This window comes from Lithobates pipiens, unplaced genomic scaffold, assembly GCF_037356315.1.
Source record: "Lithobates pipiens isolate NorthernLeopardFrog02 unplaced genomic scaffold, aLitPip1_a1.2 Scaffold_18, whole genome shotgun sequence".
Taxonomy (NCBI): domain Eukaryota; kingdom Metazoa; phylum Chordata; class Amphibia; order Anura; family Ranidae; genus Lithobates; species Lithobates pipiens.
Window position 1 is genome coordinate 392,638,989 of NW_027507758.1, and position 24,100 is coordinate 392,663,088.

Below are 24,100 nucleotides of genomic sequence, written 5' to 3' on the forward strand. Positions count from 1 at the left end.
TCTAGCACATTATGAGCAAATTAAACTGCAAATTTGGTTTATGTGTGTTAGAAGATAGGCACAGTTTTGTTTGAAAAAGAATGTGAACCCTGTGAAGTTTTCAGAATTTCTGTATGATTCTCTCCTAAACTTTTGTCTGATTCTCTTTATTCAAGTAATATTGAGGAAATGCATATTTTATAAACACATGCAGCATTGTCTGCTGTGACATTTTCTGATGCAACCTAAAATTCATTGGTTTTTCAGTAACTGCTAGCCTTCCTAGATTTTAGGTAGCAAAAAGCCCCAGAGTTTTCTTCTTATGCCCTGTACACACGGTCGGACATTCCGACTACAAAATCTGATTTTTTAAGACTGATTTTGACCCAAACTTGTTATACAAGAGATGTCAATAGGTCCTTAGATACCTCATCAGATTTTAGTTGTGTGGCTTATTTTTTTTTTTTTGGTGAATGATCCTTCAAAGGAAGATTTTGTGCAATGGTGAAATTATTTTAAATTAACAGCCTTTTTGGCTAACTAAAACCCACATCTTCACCCTTCTGTTCAGATGAGTTTGTTCCCCCATTGATCAGCCAGTAATGGTCCATTCTTCATTCCCTTGTTTATTGATGTTTGCAGACCCAATTTAGCAAGTTTGTAAAATGCATGTCAGACTTGACCCGAGGAATCTTTGACCCAATGCCTTACATACAGTGGTCTTTTAAACACAGAGGGAGATTCAGATAATCATATTGAGGTTCATCAACTGTAAATACTTGTCTTAATAAAGCTATGTTAAATTTGACATTTTTGCCTGTTTAACCACTTAAATACAGGGCACTCTCACCTCCTTTCTTCCCAGTCCAATTTTCATCTTTCAGTGCTGTCGCATTTTGAATGACAATTGCGTGGTCATGCAACTGTACCCAAACAACATTTTTATCATTTCCCCCCCCCCCCCCCCCCCCCACAAATAGAGCTTTTTTTTGTTTGTTTTTGATCACCACTGGGGTTTTTATTTTTATTTTTTGCGCTACAAATAAAAAAGACCGAAAATTTTGAAAAAAAAAAAAGATTTTTCTTCGTTTCTGTTACAAAGTTTTGTGAATAAGTACATTTTATCTTTCACTGATCTGCACTGATAAGGCAGTACTGATTGACACTGATCATGAGGCACTTATATGCAGCACTAATGGTTTGCACTAAAATGCAGCGCTGATGGGCACTGATAGATGGCAGTGATATGCAGCACCGATGGGCAGCACTGATAGATGGCACGGATGGGCTGCACTGGTAGATGGCACGGATGGGCTGCACTGGTAGATGGCACGGATGGGCTGCACTGGTAGATGGCACGGATGGGCTGCACTGGTAGATGGCACGGATGGGCTGCACTGGTAGATGGCACTGATCAGAAGGCATTGGTAGACATCACTGATGGGCACAGAGTGCCATCCCTAACAGGCTGAGATTGGAATCCCTGGTGGTCTCCAGTGGGCATCCTCGATGGGTCTACACTGATGATCAATGTGCTCATTATCGGCGCTCAGCGCAGATCCCCCTTGCAGGAGAGCAGCCGATCGGCTTAGAGGAAGAGCATCTCAAGAGAAGGATGGGGCTTTCATTGCTGAACTTCTTTTTGCTAATGCTAACTTACTAGCGGTTAGGCCGACTCACTGAATTCAGTCATTTGAGAATCATTGACCCAGAGCTACCATGCAGCTCAAAATCTGCACTGAGGTATTGAACCAGAGGTTCATTAGGACAGAGGCAACCAGCATTTCCTGCAATGGCAGCCTGCATACTTCTCTCATATTACGTTATCTTCCTGCACTGTCATGTCAACCCTCCAGTGTTTGTTAAATATCTCCTTGATTTGCCTGTGTTCAATAGAATAGGTGGTAAATGGGACCTCCAATAAACATTTTTTCTTTATTACATATATTCATATATGCCTCACATTTTTAGGGTGGCACTTGGCCCAACATGTCCACGTGTATTTACCATTTCCTGTTCATTTCAGAACGAGGCATGGTAGACCTGACTAAGGTTCAGCGTGCACTCTGTCACTGCATTGATGATGAGATTTCTCTTTAGCCACAATGAGGCTTTGACATCAAATTTGCAGCCATGTGACCGGCGTCGCTCCGCTTGTGTGTTATCGGAGTGAGGTGTACAACTCACACCGATGATAGCGCTTCCTGTCTTCGCGCCATGTGCGGAGCCACGTCGCTCTGATTGGTCCTTTTTGTTTGTACATGTTCTCTATAAATATGGACCAATGTGGGGGACCTATTCTATGCCCCAGTTGAAGGCCATTGGGACAAAACGCGTTGGGTTTCGCTTTTAGCTTGTGGTCACAATTTTATATTTACATTTATGGATCGATGTTGGTATTTTAAAGCCGTAGTAAACCCGCAGATGTTTTTTTTCGGACTTTCAGCCGAGAATCCCCTTGTGCGCATGCGCCGCTGCAGTCAGCGGCGCACACCGAGGGGAATATCTCCTAAACCGTACAGGTTTAGGAGATATTTTTTTTACCTACAGGTAAGCCTTATTATAGGCTTTCATGTAGGTAAAAGTCATAAAAATGAGTATACAACCGCTTTAAATAAAACCCATCAATTTTGATCTGTGCCGTATGGTGGCATCTTTTTCTTTCCATATTCCTTTGGATGAGAATGTCTGGCTTTTGATGTTTACATTCAGATTGACCACCATTCGAGTTCCAGCTTCTCTCCATCTATTGGAGTTCCATGTTCTGGCTTTCTCAGCAAGATTGATTCACTGTCGCTGACATGCGAGTCCACTTACATTTGTTAAGAGAAATTTACCCCTTATCTTTGGTGGTCGCATCATCCCTGGTGTTGTGTGCTGTCATGGCTGTTCCATCCTACCTTTTGAATACTAATTCCATCATAAGGGGGGACTCTTCCCATGTTCTATTTTATTTTGAACTTACTTCGGGATATAACGATCCATCATAAGTTCAGACCTTATATTTTCCTGTTTTTTTCTTTGTTTTTCTTCTCATTTGAATAGCATTTTATCATTCGTCATGCATGTTCCTCACTATTGTATGGTGTATCACATTATTATATGGTTCATCACTGTATGACATTTTTCACTTTTTATGGTTTATCACTTTAGCACTACATTTTGTTATACATCCTCTTTAAAATGTTGTCAATGTTTTGGTTAGCTGTTTTTATCACTATTTGGGTTAGTGCAGTAATTTCACATATTAGTGTAGCAAAGAGATGGCCTAACATCTAATGTTGCAAATTTCCAGGGATGATTGGTATCCTGTTTGCATTTCTGATAGTAAGAAAACTACTGCATGATTCAAATCATCCCTGTTTATTTTCAGAAGTAAAATTTTCTTTAACAAGAAGGTTCTTTTGGTAGTGAAGAGTGATAAATTACAATAGCAGTAAAATGAAAGCACATTGATTCATATACTGATCTCTTTTGCTTATACTGTTTTGCCCTTGGATTTTAATATGAGTAAATAGCTTCCTGACCTCGGTGTGTTGTCTCAAAATATAACTGCTGCATATTCAGAATTTTCATTTATAAGATACATTTTGTTTAAAATATAACCTTTCTTAACCTGTTTGTGCAAAGATATAGAGGAAGTAGATTTTATAGAATAGCTACTACATAAAAACTGTACAGATGTTGCACAAAGAGGACAGAAACTGTAAAAGCTGTGCCCAGAAAAAGTAGAGGGCAAATAACTCATCACCAGTATTGTCTGTAGGCTCACTGCAGCTGATCTTTTAACAAATCGCCCAAATGGCCCTGATCAAAAGTTTACATGCCCTGGAACGTTTGGCCTTGGTACAGACACAGAAGGTGGCACACACAGGTTAATATGGCAATTAAAGGTTAATTTCCCACATTTGTGGCTTTTTAAATCACAGTTAGTGTATGTATAAATAGGCAATGAGTTTGTTAGCTCTCGCATGGATGCACTAAACAGGCTAGACACTGAGCCATGAAGAGGTAGAAAAGAACAGTCAAAAGACCTGCAAAAAAAGGTAACGAAACGTTACAAAGATGGAAAATTATATAAAAAGATAACCAAAGCATTGAATATGTCAGTCAGTACTGTTTAATCATTTAATGAGAAATGGGAAATTTGGGGATCTCTTGATACCAAGCCAAAGTCAGGTAGATCAAGAAAGATCTAACATTCCAAGGCCAAACTTTCCAGGGTATGTTAACTTTTGATCAAGGCCATTTGGATGATTTCTGTTAGTTCTTTGGATCCTTTTTAAATCGTAATGATAACCCAAATCGCCCTGGGGGGCACTTGCCTTGGAGGTGGAGCCTGGAACACTGGCAGGGGACCTGAGAAGAGGAGGTAAGTTTAACAGGGTTTATATTTTATTAAAATAAGCATACAACCCCTTATAATCACTTTAACAGGATAAAGAACTTGCTGCCCTGGGCTTAGATACCAGAGGTGATTTTAACATGCTAACCTTCTTTACTTTGCAAAATCAATAACCACTGAGACTTCTGCAAAATTTGTACAGAAAGCCTAGCTGGACAAAGAAAACCAAAACAAACAAAAAAATGAATGAATTAATTGCTAAGTGTATGTAGAGGCAACAAAGGAATATTACTACATTTGTTGAACTACATCATGAATATTCGTGACAAAGCGCACAAAATAACCTGTTTTGATGTAACTGGGGAAAAAAAAGCAGTTACTGTCTATCTTCTTGTGTAATCCTTTCAGCAAATGCAATTTATATCTTCAACCTTCAGTAACAGTAAGGCAGTATCTAATCATGTGGACCGCAAGGATTTGAGGATGACTCAATTGCTATGTCTGACATGGAAAATCCTGACTCTAGAAAGGAGGGGTAAAATGTCACCTTTCTTCAATTGTGTACTCTTGTAGAGGTTATCGCTTCATAGCAGCAATTTCCTGTGTTTGATAAGCTGGCAAAGGACTTTTTTTATATTGTTGTAGGGGACTTAGCAAGGGATGTTGTCTATATGCAATAAAGGTCAACCATCATTGCATTTGCTTGATAAGAATTGGAGAGCATTCAACTCTGAAGAGATTACATAAAATAAAATTAAGGAGCAAATTGTATTTTTAAAGGGTTGTCATCTTAACATGTTAAGAAAGGAACTTTGGTCTTTCAACAGCAGTGCTCACGTAGCGAACAAGTCAGATTGCAGTGTAATATTTGCTCATAAATAGTCAGTAAGTCAGACATTGTGATATCTGCGCATGCAAGAATTTTTTCTGCAAGCAAAAAAGCCAGTGATTAGACCCTGAAATGGAGAATGGGAGGCTTAGGAAGCAAACCGGAGGCCAGGTTGGTCCCCGGAATTCTGATAATACGTCTTTCTTGATAAATAAACAGGCAGATCACAAAAGAGAATTTTTGGTATATCTCCGGGGAAAGTAAAAGTCCTTCCTTGCAGTGGGGGGCTGCCCTTGTATCTTAGAAGTTAAATGCTTGCTTAGGTCTAAGGCACCTGGAAAGCAGTTTTACTTACCTAACCCCCTACCCTATCTGCATCCGGCACTCACTAATTCTCCAGAGGTGGACTTTGCCTCTGCATCCTTATGTCCAATGCAGGGCTTTCGACCTACGACCACTGAAGTGTAGTGGAAAAGAGGTTGTGGGGACAGGTCTAGAAGCATGGAGGAAGCCCTCAGCAAAACTGCTTTTCTGTTGTTCATTAATGGACTCCACCTCTTCCTATTCTTGACCATAGGTTATACTGCCCCCACAGGAGTAAGACACTAGGCAGAAAAAAAGATGCTGAGCACTACCTATGGGTAATCCCAGGTGATAGTAAACCTGCTCCCTGCTAGAAAGGTCAGACTCCTCCCTTCCCCATCACTTGCACATTGTTCCTGTTTTCCCACCCCTCGCTGAGACACTGCTTTGGGACGTCCCTAAGGTTAAAAATAGGGAAGAGACTGTGCTTGTCAATGAATGAAAGAGAAAATTGGATTTTTTTTGTTACTCACTGTAAAATCCCTTTCTCTGAGTTCATTGACGGACACGCCTCACCCACCCCTCTTTTTTTTTTTTTTTTTTCTTTTTTTTTTTTTTATGCTACTGTTTTATGATTAGCTGAGCTTGCCTAGAGTAGGAATGGGTTTACTACCAGCTGGTACTATATATAGTGCTACACTTTTTCTTTTCTGACTAGCGTCCTACTCCTGTGGGGACAATATAACCTATGCTCAAGAATAGAAAAAGGCTGTGTCCGTCAATAAATGAAAGGGATTTTGCTGTGAGTAATAGAAAATCCAGTTTCCTGGTTCACTAGACCTAAATAGACTTTTAACTACTAAAAGCGCATGGAAACCATGAAAGGGAGGTTTACCTTTACTGTTAAGTTAAGCTTTAACCCTCCTGACTAAAAATTGTGATTAGTATATGTGAACTAAATGAGTAGAATAACATAATTATAAATACATTTCCAGGTATAATATCAAAAAGTTAACTCCGAACCATATTTCAGTTTCAATTACTGTCAGATTCAAAGATTTACATTTTTAACGTTTTTTTTTTTGCTTCAGATATTGGACCTTGTTAAAGGTATGCATTACCAGCTGGCATGCCAGAAATATTTTGAGCTGACGCACAATGTAAGTATACGTTTTATTTTTACTTTTTATTTTTTTTTTTTTTTTCTGGAGTGAGATTGGTAAAGGTTTGTTGGCCAGGAATTACTACTTTGTTTTAATAGCTGCCATTTGTGGTTCCACACCATGGTACACTTGAGTTAAGTGGTTACACATTTTCACATTTTGAAACCCTCTGGCAAACAGGAATCCTTGATGAAAACAATTTGTTGTATAGAGAGCTCTATAGCTTAATCGCAAACTTACACCTACAACTAGCCTTTTGAGCAAGCGACAGTGGTGAAACAGGACAAGGAAAGTTAATTTTGAGTGGAGACATCAATGTATGCAGTCTTTTTTGGACAATTATTAACCACTTCCGGACTGCTGCATGCTGTTATACATCCTTTCTTTGAAGGGTGACATCGTTGTTATGGCAGCAGCTAGCTGCCATAACCCCAGTATCCTCCTGTTCATCTGCGGTCCGGTTTCCGATAATAGAGGTCTCTGCGGCGGATTCGCCACAAGGTCACTTTTATCGGCGGCGGGAGACGGGTGCCCCTCAGCCACGTACCGGAGCCGTCAGCAGCAGTGGAGGTGATGGGATCTTCGCCCTTGATGGGCATGGAGACAAATGAGGGGAAGATGGCCCCCAGCCGTCTCCATAACAATGCAGGGCGGAAGTGAAGTCATAACGTCACTTCTGCCTATAGCTCTTAAAGGGTGTTTGTTTTTTTTCTTTATTTGCATTTAAGTGTAAATATGATATCTGAGGTCTTTTTGACCTCAGATCTCATATTTAAGAGGTCCTGTCATGCTTTTTGTCTATTACAAGGGATGTTTACATTCCTTGTAATATGAATAAAAGTGACACAAATTATTATTATTTTTTTTTTTTAAGTGTAAAAATAAAAGGTAAAATAAATAATAAAAAATAAATTAAATTTAAACGCGCCCCATCCTGCCGAGCTCGCATGCAGAAACAAACGCATAAGTGAGTAGCGCCCGCACATGAAAATGTTGTTCAAACCACACATCGCCGCGATCGGTAGCGGGAGAACAATAATTCTAGCCCTAGACCCCCTCTGTAACTTAAAACTTGCAACCTGTAGAATTTTTAAAACTTCGCCTATGGAGATTTATAAGGGTAAAAGTTTGTCGTCATTCCACAAGCAGGCACAATTTTGAAGCAACGACATAGGTGACCCTGTATGAATTATTATTATTTTTTTTAATTAAAGTATTAATTTAAACTTTTAAATGTAATTTTTTTTAATTAAACAGTATTTAAAGAACCAAAAGGTATATTGCATCACTCTAAACTTACAAACATGAAAATACAAGTTGACAACTTTTTCTCTGTAATTTTTGATACTTTTTTGGGCATGGAAAAGTCATTGTCTTCACTGGCTTTCAAACAACATTTCTTTTTTGGCGATTCCAATTCCATTCATCATTGAATTGATCTCAGTGACTCAAACCCCTGAAGCCATTAGAACAGCACAGAAACTAGAATTATCAGAAGGTATAATCTGCAGTGACCTATATACTTCTTTAGTATAGGTTTCCTTTAACAGGAAACAAAACAAGTGTAACTAACCTAACATTAAATAGCATTGCTGTAAGGGCTCTGTTTTTTTCAAAAAAAGTAAATTGCAATCTATTCAATATTTAATAAACATAAAAATATTAGGCTAAAAATATATTATTTTTATAATTTTGTAACTGTTATGTACATCAGGACAGCTATATTGGCTTGTTACATTTGCAGGCTCTCTGGTCTCTTCCTTGTAGGACTGTACAAGGGTTATGCTTATATGCAATACACTCCCTGTATAGGTAGTGGTAGAGAAAATTCTCTCTCAGCAGTTGTAAAGAGTAAGTCTCATAAAAGTTAAAAGTATGGGTTTATGTAAAAAATAAACATCCATACTCACCCCTATTCTGCAGAATCATTGTGATTCTACAACTGTCCCACGTCAGCTTTAAGACCAAACACTGAATGATCCCATGACCGCTGATCACTCAACTCTTGGTCTGTTCATCCGGTGCTCACTAGTGTATGGGGCTGCGGAGGGGGTGAGCACAGCAGGCCCTGGCTCCCAGCTGCAGGCTTGGGTGGATCTCTACAATGTTGTAGGGATGTTTTCAGAACCTGGAGCTACTCTGCTCCACCAGTTGATAACAGTCACAGGATTACAAAGGTTAGTGCACTCCTATGACCCACAGGAGAATTGCAGTAACTTGGAACATGTTCATTGAATATCAAATTTACCTTTACTTTTAAAGTCTATCTTAACCCAAGATCAAAAATGTAAAATATTGCAGGTTACCAGTAGTCAGATGTTGTTTAACCGCTTGCGGCCCGCCGGCCATCATATTACGGCCAGACGGCGCTGCTCTCGTTCTGGGTAGGCGTCATATGATGTCTGTCCATTTAAACAGGGAATGTGCGCAATCGTGTGCACGCATTCCTTTTTCTTCTGTGGCGGCATGTCACGGAGACACCGCTCGTAACCGAGGGGGGTGGACATCCATTGGGCATGGCTGCTTACCACGCGACTTCATCACGGTCGATCACAGATGGTACCGCCCCACTTTGCACGGCGCATGCACACGATCACATTGTGGCAGCTTGTTCCCGGGTACACTGCTTGTCACCAACACTGGTAAACTGCCATTGGCCGCCGGCTGTTTACCACATGATCGGCTGTGATCCTTTCACTGCCTATCACTAAATGTAAACATAGAGCTGTAATGAGATGTTACTGGGTTCTCCTTACGCACCAATTGTGTGTGAGAAGGAGATTCCGTTAATATCTCGTTACCGCTTACAGTGTACACCAATCACACTGATTGCCCCCCCCCCCCCAAATAAAGAGGACCTGTCACCACCTATCAAAGTACCTGTCTCGGTTCATCTGAGTACCTGTCACCGCCCTTCAGAGTACACGAATACCAGTCACCAGCCCATCAGTGTACCCAAGTACCTATCTGTAGCCCATCAGAATACCTGAGTACCTGTCACCAGGCAATCAGAGTACCCGAGTACCTGTCACTAGGCCATCAGAGTACTGGAATACCTATTTTCAGCCCATGCCTCATAGAATATACAATGGGGTGTTTGCTTTCCAAAATGGGGTCATTTTGTGGGTAATTCCATTGTCCTGGTGCTCAAGGACCTTCAAAAGCGTGATAGGTAGGAATGAAATGAGATGTGTAATTTTATGCTCCTAGAACGCCTGAAGGTACTACTTCAATGTTGGGCCTCTGTATGTGGCCAGCCTGTGTAAAAGTCTCACACATGTTATCGCCATACTCGGGAAGAGTAGCATAATGTATTTTGGGCTGTGATTTTTGCTATATACATGCTGTGTGTTAGAAATATCTTATAAATTGACAACTTTGTGTAAAAAAAAATGGTTTCATTTTTTTCCCCACATTTTCCAAAAACTTCTGGAAAAAAATGAACTGTTCAAAAGACTCATTATGCCTCATAGATTATACTTTGGAGTGTTTGCTATCCAAAATGGGGTCATTTTGTGCGCAATTCCATTGTCCTGGTGCTCCAGGGCCTTCAAAAATGTAATAGGTGGTTGAGAAATGAGATGTGTCATTTATGCTCGTAGAATGCCTGAAAGTGCTATTTCATTGTTCCTCTGTATGTGGTGGCCAGGCTGTATGAAAGTCTCACACATGGTATCGCCATACTCGGGAAGAGTGGCAGAATGTAATTTGGAGTGTAATTTGTTGTATGCATATGCTGTGTGTGAGAAATAACCTGATAATGATATTTTGGTAAAAAAATTATAATTTTGTAAAGAATTGTGTGAAAAAATTTAAAAAAACTCACAATGCTACTCACTTAATACCTTGGAATATCTAGTTTTTAAAAGAGGGTAATTTGGGGTGGGGGCCACATTTGTACTTCCCTGACTTGTCTCAAGAAATTAGATAAACCTGATGTACTGAAGGCCTGATCAGATGTGATCAATTTTCAGTGATTGGTATCATAGATGGTAGCCTCTATAACTTTCACAAAGACCAAGTAATATACACTAATTTGGGTTATTTTTACCAAAGCTATAGTTTCATAGTTAGTAAGGTTGAATAAAGACACCAGTCCACCCAGTTCAACCTGAGTGAGTGTCTACCCCTTTCCCTGTACATTGCACACTCACATTGGTCCCTACCCTCAAGGAGCCCACAATCTACGGTACCCATTCATATACTAAGGCCAATTTTGGACAGAAGCCAATTAACCTACCTGCATGTCCTTGGAGTGTGGGAGGAAACCGGAGTACCCGGAGGAAACCCACGCAGGCACAGGGAGAACATGCAAACTCCAGGCAGGTAGTGTCATGGTTGGGATTTGAACCAGCGACCCTTTTTACTGCTAGGTGAGAGTGCTAACCACTACACCACTGTGCCGCTAAATATACTGTTGAAAAATGTTGTATAGTTTTTATAAGTGCAAAAAATATCTGTTAATTCTGCCAAAATCTTGTTAACAGGCAACTTTCTGTTCTCATGAGGTACACTGTTCACATGTATTTTTAAAGGACTACATGAGTCCTGTTATGTAAACAGGGTAGGTAAAGGTAGCTGCAACCCTGTCTTATGGTGATAAGGCTGCTTCCCCATAGCTACAAAACTGTTGTTTTCAATTATTATAAAGCATTGTACATAATTAAGCAATTTCATACATATGAATATATATTACTTGTAAGTAATATATATTCATATGTATGAAATTGCTTAATTATGTACAATGCTTTATAATAATTGAAAATAAAAACAGAATTAAACAAAACTGTTGTAAGTACGGAAAAAAGGCCTGACAAAAAAAAATATATATATATACCACCTCAATACTCAATACAGTGCACTTACACCCCCTTCCTGCCCATACCAATTCTCAGCTTTCAGCGCTCTCACACTGAATGACAATTAATGAAATGTTGGGTCTTTTTTTCACACAAATAGAGCTTTTTTTTGGTGGTATTTAATCACTAGTGGGTTTTTGTTTGTGCTATAAATAAAAAAAAAAAGGCTGTAAATTTTGTGACAAAAAATGCCTTTTTCTTTGTTTCTGTCATAAAATTTTTGCTAATTAGTAATTTTTCTTCATAAATTTTGGCTAAAATTTATACTGCTACATATCTTTTATAAAAAATTGGTAAAAATAACCCAAATTAGTGTATATTACTTGGTCTTTGGTATCATAGTTTGTAGACTATAACTTTCACAATCACTGAAAATTGATCACATCTGATCAGGCCTTCAGTACATCAGGTGTATCTAATTTCTTGAATCACTAACAAGTCAGGGAAGTACAAATCCCCCCCCCCCCCAAATTACCCCCTTTTAAAAAGTAGACATTCCAAGGTATTAAGTAGCATTGTGAGTTTTTTTTAAATTGTAATTTTTAACAGTATATTTAGCAGACCAAATGACACAAAAATAATAGAATCCAGTTTTTAAGGTTAATATACTTAACTCTTAAAGCAGTATTAAACCAAAAACCAAGAATGTAATATATTCCAGTTTGCCAATCATTTGATGTGGTTGCTGCATCCGTTTTCTTTTTCTTTAGGGCAGTGGTCTCCAAACTGTGGCCCGGGGGCCAGATGCAACCCTTTGCCTGCCTGGCCCCTGGGTCACCATTTCATTCACTGATGCCAACAATGGGACATAACTCTTCCTCACTGACACCAACAGTGGGGCAGAATTCCTCCCAGTGACACTAACAGTGGGACACAGTTCCTCCAAATGACACCAACAATGGGGCATTGTTTATTTCCACTGATGTCGGGACCTTTTCTACTCCCAATGGCCACAGTATGCCCCCCCTAAAGTCCAAAGGACAGTAAACTGGCCCTTTGTTTGGAAAGTTTGGAGACCCCTGCTTTAGAGTTTTTTATTTTTCCTCTGTTCCCCCTGGTGATTTTGCCAGTAACACATCTCCTCTGTTAGAGTGCCCCCACTCTGGATGAATGAGCACAGGCGGCACATTTGGACAACAGTATTGGCAGTCTATGGGGAGGGGATTGTTGGATATACTAGCAGAATTAAATTTACTAACAAATTGAAACCATACTCCAGCCAACACGTTTTAGTAGCTACAGCAAACGTTTTTTTTTTCTTTTTGAGATAAAGGTTTTAAATAAAAGCTGATCGTTGTGAGAGCGCCTGCCACTGTTAAATGGTTTGTCTCACCCTGTAACTACAAGAGAGCTTGAAAAATAACACACTGGGCAAATCACCAGATAAAATAGAAGAAAGAAAACCTAAAAAAAATGAGAATTGGTATGCTGCAATATAATTAATGCTTGCTTTTGGCTTTAATACTGCTTTAAGTCTTTGGAACTGGTTTGCCACAATAAATACTTCCTTATCAAATAACATAAATGAAAAAGAAAAAAAACAATTACCATGAATTTTAAATTGGTGCCCTCTAAATGTGAAACCACATCACACAGTTCTTAACACCGGTAACCACAAAGCATCATGGATTGTAATTTTTGTAACCTGAACGGTTTCACTGTCATGTGTGTTCTCCAAACCACTTACTTAAACCCCAAAGAAAGTCCTAAATGTTGCATTAGAGCATTAATTGCTGTAAAACCACACTTGATGAGCCTGAAATTTGAGATTTGCTGTTTAAAAAGGTCACAATGCATAAATGTAAAGAAACTCAAGAAAAAGGATAGATAGTCTGTAACAAGCATTATAATCACTGAGACATACTGAGCCTTTTATCTGATAATGACAATCTAAGAGGCACTGAGCTATTATTAATGCATTTTTTTGGTTACTTAATTTTTTTATCTCCGCTCACAAAAATAAATCTTGACATATATTGAAATGGTTACACATATGCACATGGTTATATTGGCCCTCAAATTCCACTCGCACACTGCAAATGGAAAATGGCTGTTGGCAAGCATGGGGCTGCCTCAGAATGGGAGGACGAGCACCACCGGTACGGTCTCCCAGCCAGGGGAAGAGAGAGGAGAGGAAGATGAGAGCTGTCCGGATCAGCAGAGAGTGGGATTGCCCACTGTAATAGCTTTCATTAGAACTTCCTGTGCTCCCGGGCTCATCTTTTGGCCTAGCGCCTTTGATAGACAGAATGCCAGTCCAATGCAGGACGTGTGACATCATCAAAGGCGTCGGCCAAGAGGTGGGGCTATGTGACGATGAGCCCCAGGAAGACAGGAAATTCAAATGAAACCTATTACAGCGGACAATCCCGCTATCTGCTGATCTTGGCGGTTTGCCTCTTCCTCTGCACAGGTGAGGCTGCATTGGGCACAGGCGAGGCTGCACTGATAAAGTTGTTAATATTTATTTTTGTAACCTAATTCTGCATAAAACATTTAAGTGTAATTTCATGAGATCACTTATGAGGATGGGATTAGGTAGCAGGGCATGGTAGGGGTTGGGTGGGGCAACTGGTGTCGAGTAACCCTTAAGGCCTGGCTAGTAGCTCAGGACTTTAAATTTTGAGCCCTGGTTATTTGATGCCTTTCCATGAAGTGATTCTTGGACTGCAATCATGTGAAGAAAGTGCTAACGCTGTTAGGGTTATTTTGGGGATAATGTATTCATTTTCTTTTTTGCAAAGGTTAGGACAGTGCTGGATGGAAGATCCGGCATGACTGACAATATATACATCAAACAACTTCACTTATCCATTAAGGCCCTTTTGAATGTGTCCATAATAGTTTAAAAACAAGGTCAGCTGAAACTTAGGTTGGCTATAAAAAGATGAATAGATTTTAGTAATTGTAAAGACTGTGCGCATGGGCATTGCTTACTCTACAATTCTGTGGCAACTATAGAAGAGTCTGTACACCCCATGCAAAGTGTTGTGCATTTTTTGAAGCCCAAATGCAGCAGTCAAATGTCTATTCATAGTGTAAACAGAGTAGATGCAATTTTACTTTTCTGAAGGTATAACTCGCATCTCTATACGCACTCAGTAAGACTCAGGAGCGCGTCCGCACGAGTGTCCCCTCAGCATATGAAAGAGGAGTAGCAGATATTGCTGTTGGGAAACACCAGAAGAGGAGGTAAGGGACTGCTTTGTGCATTAACATTGCAAAAAGCAGGTAAGGATAACATGTTTTTTGCTGGTTGTAAATGCTTTTACAACCACTTTAACCACTTTCTGCCCGCCATATAACAAAATGACGGCCAGAAAGTGGTTGTGTTATCCTGACTGGACATCATATGAGATTCAGTAGGATAAGCCAGTGGTGTAGCGATCAGTGGTGTCAGTCGCCGCTTATGGGTGGCCATCCAGTACTACCTATCCATGCCCATAAGTGCTGCATATCGGTGCCACCTATCAGTGCTGCATATAAGTACCTCATCATCAGTGCCCTTCAGTGCAGCCTCATCATTGCTCATCAGTGAAGGAGAAAACTTACTTAGTTACAAAGTTTTGTACAGAAACAAATAAAAAAAACTTTTTTATTATTTGGAGCGCAAAAAATAGAAAACCCTTGTGGTGATCAAATTACAACAAAAGAAAGCTCTATTTGTCAGGGGAAAAAATTACAAAAATGTTGTTTGGGTACAGTGTTGCATGACTGCGCAATTGTCATTCAAAATGTGACTGCACTGAAAGCTGAAAATTGGACCGGGCAGGAAGGGTGTGAAAGTACCCTGTATTGAGGTGGTTAATTAGAATTCAAGCCTACTTGTGTTATACACAGCACACATCTGCTAAAGTCCTTATACCCACAAAATATGCTTTGAATATTGCACAAGCGTCTCACAGACACCTGAAAAGGCATCCTTTTCGTCATACAGAATAAAGACCAAGCGCTAAGACTTGTATCGCTGATGGTCAGCAAGTCTTGTGCACAAACACTTGAAGTACCACCACTGCACCTCTAGAAAATAAAACAAACTGCCCTGCTGCCACTTTAATGATGTAAAATGTGAACCATATTTTTAACCCCTATCTAGACTTGATAGTGAAAAATAAGTGGCGCTAGATTACACACACATGTATTAAACTACAATAGTGTAAAAATTGTGAACCTAAAAATGAAAATAACTTCATAAGCAATACAGTTTAAAGTATTACTGTAAAGAAAATAATTATTATCAGTGTAACAATATCACCCTGTGACAAGTGAAAGTAAACTAAATTCAACATAAAAGTCCATAAGCATAATCGGGTTCATCCAGAAAAGAACTGATTCAGTGTAAACTTTTCTGATCTTCCACCACACCAATAAGTGCCAGTGATTCCGCTCCCTTTGGATGAGACACTCGCCAGATATTTATGCCTTACACTCTCGTGCTTGGCATATCTGCTTTGAGCCACACAAACAGGGTCAATTGATCTCCGTTATCCGGCCCCAAGCATGTGAACAGGATCTCTCCACATGAAAATAAAAGGTGCTTCACATAGTGTAATATTGTGTGAAAAACTTCAACCATTGCACTCGCATAACATCACTTCAAAGCCGGCAGGTAAAATCACAGCAGAAAGCTCTTGGTTAAAATGTCCGTAGTGGTATATAGTGTGGTCATGGCAGACCCGAGGTGTACAGCTTAGAAATCACACTCACTCGCTCCTCTTAGCTTGAACCGTCACTCCCTGATCTCTCGGGTGATAGCTATCTGTTTTACTGGTACTGATTTTACAATATTACACTATTTGGAGCACCATTTATTTTCATGTGGAGAGATCCTGTACACTTGCTTGTGGCCGCATAATGGAGACCAATTGACCCTGTCTGTGTGGCTCAAAGCATATATGCCGAGCACGAGAGTCTAAGGCATAAATATCTGGTGAGTGTGTCATCCAAAGGTAGCAGAATCACTGGCACTTATTGGTGTGGTGGAAGATCAGAAAAGTTTACAATGAATTAGTTCTTTTCTGGATGAACCCGATTATGCTTATGGACTTTTAAGTTGAATTTAGTTTACTTTCACTTGTCACAGGGTGATATTGTTACACTGATTATAGTCATGATTATTTTTATTTTCTTTACAACGATACTTTAAACTTTATTATTTATGAAGTTATTTTTATTTATTTTTAGGTTCACGTTTTTTACACTATTGTAGTTTAATACATGTGTGTGTAATCTAGTGCCACTTATTTTTCACTATCAAGTTTAGATAGGGGTTAAAAATAGGGTTAACAAGAGCTAAGATTGTCTGAGCCTACCTTAACCACTTACCCACTGGCCACTTAAACCCCCTTCCTAACCAGACCAATTTTCAGTTTTCATTGCTCCCATATTTTGATTGACAATTACTCAGTCATGCAACACTGTACTCATATGAAATGTTTGTCCTTTTTTCACACATGGATCTTTCTCTTGGCTGTATTTGATCACCTCTGGGTTTTTTGTTTATTTTTTTGTGCTATAAATGAACAAATACTGAATATTTTGTAAAAAAAAAAAAATGCATTTTCTTCTTTTCTATTATACAGTTTAGCAAATTAGTATTTTTTCTTCATAAATATTGTCCAAAATTTATACTGCTACATATCTGGTAAAAATAACCCAAATCAGTGTACATTTATTTTGTCTTTGTGAAAGTTAGAGTCTACAAGCTATGGTGCCAATTATTGAAAATTGATCACGCCTGATGTAATGAAGGCCTATCTCATTTTGTGAGACACTAACAAGCCAAGAAAGTACAAATACCACCCAAATGACCCCTTTTTGAAAGTAGATATTCCAGGGTATTTAGTAAGAGGCATGGTTAGTTTTTTGAAGTTGGCATTTTTTCCCAAAATTCTTACAAAATTAAGACCCCCTCCCCCCAAATTGTCATTATAACAGGTTATTTCTCTCACATGGCGTGTGCATTCCAAAAATGACACCCCAAAATACATTCTGCTACTCCTCCTGAGTTTGGCAATTCCACATGTGTGAGACTTTTACACAGCCTGGCTACATACAGAGGCCCAACATTGAAGTTGCACCTTTAGGTATTCTAGGATCATAGATTACACATTTAATCTCTCAACCACATATTACACTTTTGCCATTTTTCCATTGTCCCTGGAGCACCAGGACAATTGAAACGTCCACAAAATTACCCCATTTTGGAAGATAAACACCTTAACGTATAATCTATGAGGCATAATGAGTCTTTTGAACAGTTTTTCCAGAAGTTTTTGGAAATATAAGATATTTCCAACACAGCATGTACATAGCAAAAATTACGCACCAAAATACATTCTGCTGCTCCTCCTGAGTATGGCGATACTACATGTGCAAGACTTTTACACAGCCTGGCCACATACAGAGGCCCAACATCCAAGGCGCACCATCAGGTGTTCTATGGACATAAATTACGCATCAAATTTCCTTACAACCTATAACTTTTTTGAAGGCCCTTCATGTTTTTAATACATAGCATGTACATACTAAGAATTACACCCCAAAATGCATTCTACTGAGCAAAGGGTAAACAAAAAGATTACCTGCGGTTTTAGCAGTGCAGTTGTCCACAAGAGGAGAGCCCTTATCCGGGCAGCAAGCAGGGATGTGGTCAGCGACAGAGAATGGAATTGTCCAGGCACCAGGCGAATATTGTCCATAGTCAGTACAGGCAGGAATATTGTCCATATATAGTCCAGGGTCAGTGCAGGTAGAGATATTGCCAGCAGTACCAAAATATTGGCCCTGGTAGTAAGCGGGAACATGGTCCAAGTAGCAGGCCAAAAAAGAATGGGGACGGGCTAGAGGCTTCTCTGACCCAAATCTCTTTGAAGCCTCCGGGTCTCCAGAACCTAATCCAGGAATGAGAAAACTAATAAATTAGTTTTCTTCACCCAGAAAAACAATTCTGGAGCCCCTCACATATTTGAGACCCCTGTGTTCCCACAAGAATAGCAGGGTAAAAGATCAGCCCAAGAGGCAGGCAAAAACCGTGGTGCAGGGTCCGTTCCAGAGCAGGCAGAGGTAGTTACAGTGTAGCGTTAAGCAGAATCATGGTCGTATAACAGGCAAGGGTCAGTTCTGGAGAAGGCAGAGGTATGTTTAGCGTTGGGCAGAAGCGTGGTTGTATAACAAGCCAGGGTCGGTTCTGGAGAAGGCGGAGGAAAATGACAGGAAAAGAAAATTAGGTTTACCATTCTTCCCTAATAATGTAGAGAAGTATGGTAACGGCAGAAACATTCACCTATACAGAGGCCTGGTTGGGAAGGACATTTGGGACAATAATACGTGATGCCACTTCTAACGGGGGGGGGGCGCTTAGTTCTCAGGAAAGTGGCATTTATGGATTAAATATTTTCTGGTGAGCCTCAGGGTACAAGAGGGCGGAGATAACTTGTTCTTGGTAATGCAGATGGGATATGGGGGTCTCAGTAGATTTTTGGTAAATAACATAAGTGTTATACATGGCTAAACTAAAAAAATAAGTGGACACGTTTTTTAAACCAATGGTGGTATTAACTATTGATATGGTAAACACTTTGGTTAGGAATGTAGGAGCAATAAATGTAAAAAATATTTTCAAACAAATACCCAAACCCTCTCCACTATCCACTTCTGCACCCCTTTTCCTCTTCACCTCTGCACCAGCTGCACACCCTGTCCATTGCTTACCTCATCCACTGTTCATCTCTACACCCCCCTGCAAACCTTGTCTACCAGTCATCTCCCCATCCTCCGCACAACCTCATTCACTGCTTGCCTCTGCATCCCCTGCAGGCCTCATCCACTGCTCACCTCTGCACCCTATGCATACCTTTTTCACTACACTCCCTGCGCTCCTTGTCCACTGCTCATCTCTACACCCCCAGCAAACCTAATCCACCAATCCTCTCTGCATCCCATGTACACCTTGTCCGCCGCTCACCTCTGCACCCCATGGGTACCTTTTTCCACTGTTCCTCTCTGCACTGGCTGCATATCTGATCCACGGTTCATGTGTGCACCATTTACAAACCTTGTCTAGCATTCACCCCCAATCCCTCCGCATCAGCTGCATAACTCATCCACTGCTCACCTCTGCATAACTCGTCCACTGCACTTCCTGTAGATCTTGTTCACTGCTCACCTCTTCACCCCTTGCAAACCTCTTCTGCTGCTCACCTCTACACCCTCTGCAAGCCTCATCCACTGCTCACCTCTACACCCCCTGCAAACCTCATCCACCAGTAATTTCTACTGCACCAGCTGCAGAACTCATCCATTGCACATCTCTATACCCCCTGCAATCCTCGTTCACTGCTCACCTCCACATCCACTGGAAACCTCGTCCACTGCTCACCTCTACACCCTCTGCAAGCCTCATCCACTGCTCACCTCTACACCCCCTGAAAACCTCGTCCACCAATCATTTCAACTGCACCAGCTGCATAACTCGTCCTCAGCTCACCTCGGCACTCTCCACATACCTCATCCACTTTGCTCACTGCACAGCTTGTCCACTGCTCACCTCTTCACCCCTGCAAATCTTGTCCACCAAACATCTCTGCCTCTCCTGCACACCATTTCCAAAACTCACCTCTCCACCCCCTGCATACCTTGTTCACTGTTCTCCTCTGCACCAGCTTCATACTTAATAACATATAACATATACCACTTTCCCCTGCACCAGCTAAAATGCCCTGTCCAGAACACACCACTGTACCCTTTCCGCTTCCCTGCTCACATTTTCCAAGGGACTCCTCTGCTCCTCCCCTACTGGTCACCCTTGCTCTCCTCCACTGTTGTCCAGTGGGGGAGGAGCAGAGTAGTCCCTTGGAAAATGTGATCAGGGAAGCGGAAAGGGTACAATGGTGTGTTCTGGACATAACCCATAATTTGAAGAGTAAGGCCGGTCATACACGATGCAAACCATGTATGGGCAGGCTGAATGTACCAAGTTGATTGAAAGATTGATTTGGGTACAGGCAACATTCTGGATTTTACCTATGATTATCACTAGCAGCTGCTATAGCCACTAGCAATAATCATGGTCTTCTCCCGACAGGAGGGATTCCCACATCAACACAGTCTGTGTGGTTGCAGGAAATGTTTTCAGTGTATGGCCAGCCTAAGTTTATCTTTGTAACATTGTTTAGTGGAAGCACCGTATCCTATGCAAAATCTAGGACATGGGAACCTTTGGGCATGGCACCAATATTTAAAGCGTGCCCTTATCATCTAAGGAACAACCTTACTCTCCCTATGACAAACAGTGCATGCGCAACAGCACTCTCCCTTCCTCTGTGGTAGTGGCTGCTGATCTTCGCTGGGGGAGCAAGAGCACGCAACTCAAACTTATTTTATGACCCACCAGGAATATCATTTAAATTAAACTAATTTCTGCTCCACCAATACATTTTTTATTAAACAGAGGACTCTTTATTGCATAGGGAATGCTAATACAATGACGATCTTGCTCTTTAAGAAACATATTGCTTCGGTAGTTTTACTGGAGTCTTGTTCTCTCAAATCTAGTAGTGTTATAGCCATTAACGATTTTCTTATTTTTCCTAACAGGTTGATGATTGTGGCTTTTCACTGAACCATCCTAATCAATACTTCATAGAAAGTCAGAAACTCCTAACTGGTGGTCAGGAGATCAAGAAAGAGCAAGCATCTGTAGATAGTTCTCAAGCAAACTCTCAAAGTCAGATAGCTTCCAGTTCGTCCAGTGCACTCATGAGCACACAGTCAGATGAGGTGGAAGATCTAGAACAGTTTTTTAATGAATGTTAAGCTACTAATGTATGAATACTAAGCTACTATTGTAATTTGTTTAAGGTTATGTGTTTGCTAGAGCATAGAAAATAAGCCCCACAGTGAACATAATTCCACTGTGCGGCTTATTTTATGTTAGTTAAAACAGCAAACATTGAGTCTCCAACAACCAATCCGTTCCAAACTGAAAAAAAAAACACCATTGCTTGTCCAATGTATTCCACATAGCCCTTGTCTCGTCAGGTACAATTATGAGTGTTTTCACTGTAGTATTTACAAAGAAGGAGGGAGGACAAATAAAAATACTAGTGTGAGCAAACTGTTCATAATTTTTGTATTTACTGGTGTTTGTTTTGTTTTTAGTGCAGTAATACAAATTGCTGTAAAATATTCAAATAAAAGTTATGACATGAATAATAAATATTGATTTAGTATTTCTTCTAGTATTGTATGTTATTACATTGTTTTCTTTATAATTATATGTGAAACTTAATGGCAGGCAATCCACTACAAGAACTCAAAAGCAGGGTTTGTCTGCCTAAAGGAATTAGTTTGTCTGGGTAAAATAGCAAAAAAAGAAAACTCAGGACATCTCTATAAGAAGGCCCCTTTCACAAAGTCGTACCCTGCAAAGTCGCATGTCGCATGGAAAGTCGTTCCCTGTGATTTCCAATGAGTACAGTTCATATCTGTGTGACTTCAAAGTAGTCCCAGCACTACTTTGGTCTGACTTTGATGCAAAGTCGCATGGAAAGTCGTACCCTGCGATTTCCAATGAGTGCAGTTCATATCTGTGCGACTTCAAAGTAGTCCCAGCACTACTTTGGTCTGACTTTGATGCGACTTGAGGTCCACAGACCTCAAGATTACACAGGCATTGCTTCAAGTCGTGTCAAAGTCGCACAACCTTCAATTCGTACAAGTGTGAAAGGACCCTAATACAAAATTAAAGCCAGATCTTGACAAATACAGTATGCTCCTGATTGGACCAATATCTTTGCCTCTGCTGTATTGAAACTTAAGCAGTGTTGTCAGCCATGTCTTTGATTCTGCCAGTAGGTCCACTTCCTTTAACAGGCTAGACTCTAATAAAAGTAGCAGTTGAAGTAGGGAGAGGACAGATCACAGTGGCAGAAGTGCATGCATCGGTAAGATTTTTTACATGTAGTTTATACCTTTTTTTTTTCTCTCAATAAAATTATGAGTTTTGCCATTTTTTTTATGTCACGTTATTTGCGCAGCGGTTTTTCAAATGCAATGTTTTTGGGAAAAAATGCACTTGATGAATTTTATTGCATACACACACAATATAATGCCCATTTTTTTGGAGGTAAAAACATTTTATTACGCTGAGTAAATAGATACCCATCATGTTACGCTTTAAAATTGTGTATGCCCATGGAGTGGCGCCAAACTGTGATATTTAAAATTCTCCATAACCGATGCTTTGAAGGTTTTAACAGATTACCAGTTTAGAGTTACATTGGAGGTCTGGTACTATAATTATTGCTCTTGCTCTGTTCACTACAATGCCTTACGTGTGGTGCAATCACTGTTCACATATGTGCGCGGGACTTGCATAGGTGTTCGCATTTGCGCACGGTGCAGGTCGCTTTAATTTTTACATTTTTATGTATTTTATCTTAAACTTTTTTTTTTTTTTGCTCTGTCACTTACATTTTTTTGTGAACTTTATTGCTATCACAAGGCATGAACAACATACAGCATGGGCTGTGACAGGTCCTCTTTATGGAGAGATCTGTGTTCTATTAGACCCGAAATCTCTCCTCTGGCCAGGTAAACAGGGGCATTACCTGGTGATGTCCTATGGTTGGCAAGTGGTTAGCAATGCTACTGTTCCCCCTCATTCATCTAGAATGGGGGCACTCTAATACAAGAGGTGTGTTATTGGCCAGAGAAGAAAAAAGCTTAAAAAAGAAAACTAATGTAGCCACCACATCTAATAATTTGTAAGCTGTAATATGTTAAATGTTTCGTTTTGGGTTTAGTACTGCTGTAAAGTTAATTTAGTGATGCATATCCAGCTTGAACTACCCTGTCCCACAGAGGAGAACTAGGCGGGGGTTATAAAACTGCTTAAGATGTCAGAGAAGCAGAAACGGAGCACATATGACATTTGTACTTCTTTTGTACAACACCAATTCTAAATAAGTCGGGGCTCTGTGTAAAAACTACATATAACAATTGAATGTAATGATTTGCAAATCTCAGAAGCCCGTATTTTATTCACAATAGAAAGTGGAAAACATCAAATATTTAAGGGGGGAAAATGAGGGCATTTTGAAATTGATGGCAGCAACACATCTCAAAAAAGTTGGGATGGGGCCATGTTTTCAACACTGGGAAGAACAAATGTCTGAGAACTGAAGAGACCAATGCTGGAGTTTCAGTAGAGGAACATTTTGAAATTGTGTTTTTAGACGCATCTTTTTGTGAATCTCTGCCCATCTTTACATCTGAAACACTCTGAATCTCTCAGATAGCCTTTTTATATCCAATCATGTTACTGACCTTTTGCCATTTAACCTAATTCATTGAAAATCTGCTTCCAGCTCTTTATTGTTAGTACCACTTACTTTGCCAGCTTTTTGTTGCCCTGTCAACTTTTTTGAGGCGTATTGGTGCCATCCATTTCAAATATACCAATTTTTTTTTCTTAAAATGGTAAATATTTTTAGTTAATCATTTGATATGTTTTGTATTGTGAATTTACAGTTTCTCCTGTGTAACTAGAGATCTACCTCCCACTTCTTGCCGGCCAACCAAAACACAATGTGCAGTATCCAAAGCACAGTTTAGTCAC

At 40.0% G+C, this 24,100-nt stretch overlaps 1 protein-coding gene across 2 annotated transcripts in view; it reads left to right on the forward strand.

Moving 5' to 3' along the window:
- Nucleotides 1–21,697, forward strand: part of LOC143989392 (DNA primase large subunit-like) — a 226,666-nt gene extending 204,969 nt beyond the window's left edge. For both annotated transcript variants that reach the window (XM_077489511.1, XM_077489512.1), the window contains 2 exons: nt 6,548–6,616; nt 21,076–21,697. In XM_077489511.1, the coding sequence (XP_077345637.1) occupies nt 6,548–6,616; nt 21,076–21,294 (288 nt within the window). In that variant the 3' untranslated portion in view covers nt 21,295–21,697. The remainder of the gene's footprint in view (nt 1–6,547; nt 6,617–21,075) is intronic.
- The last annotated feature ends 2,403 nt before the right edge of the window (nt 21,698–24,100 follow it).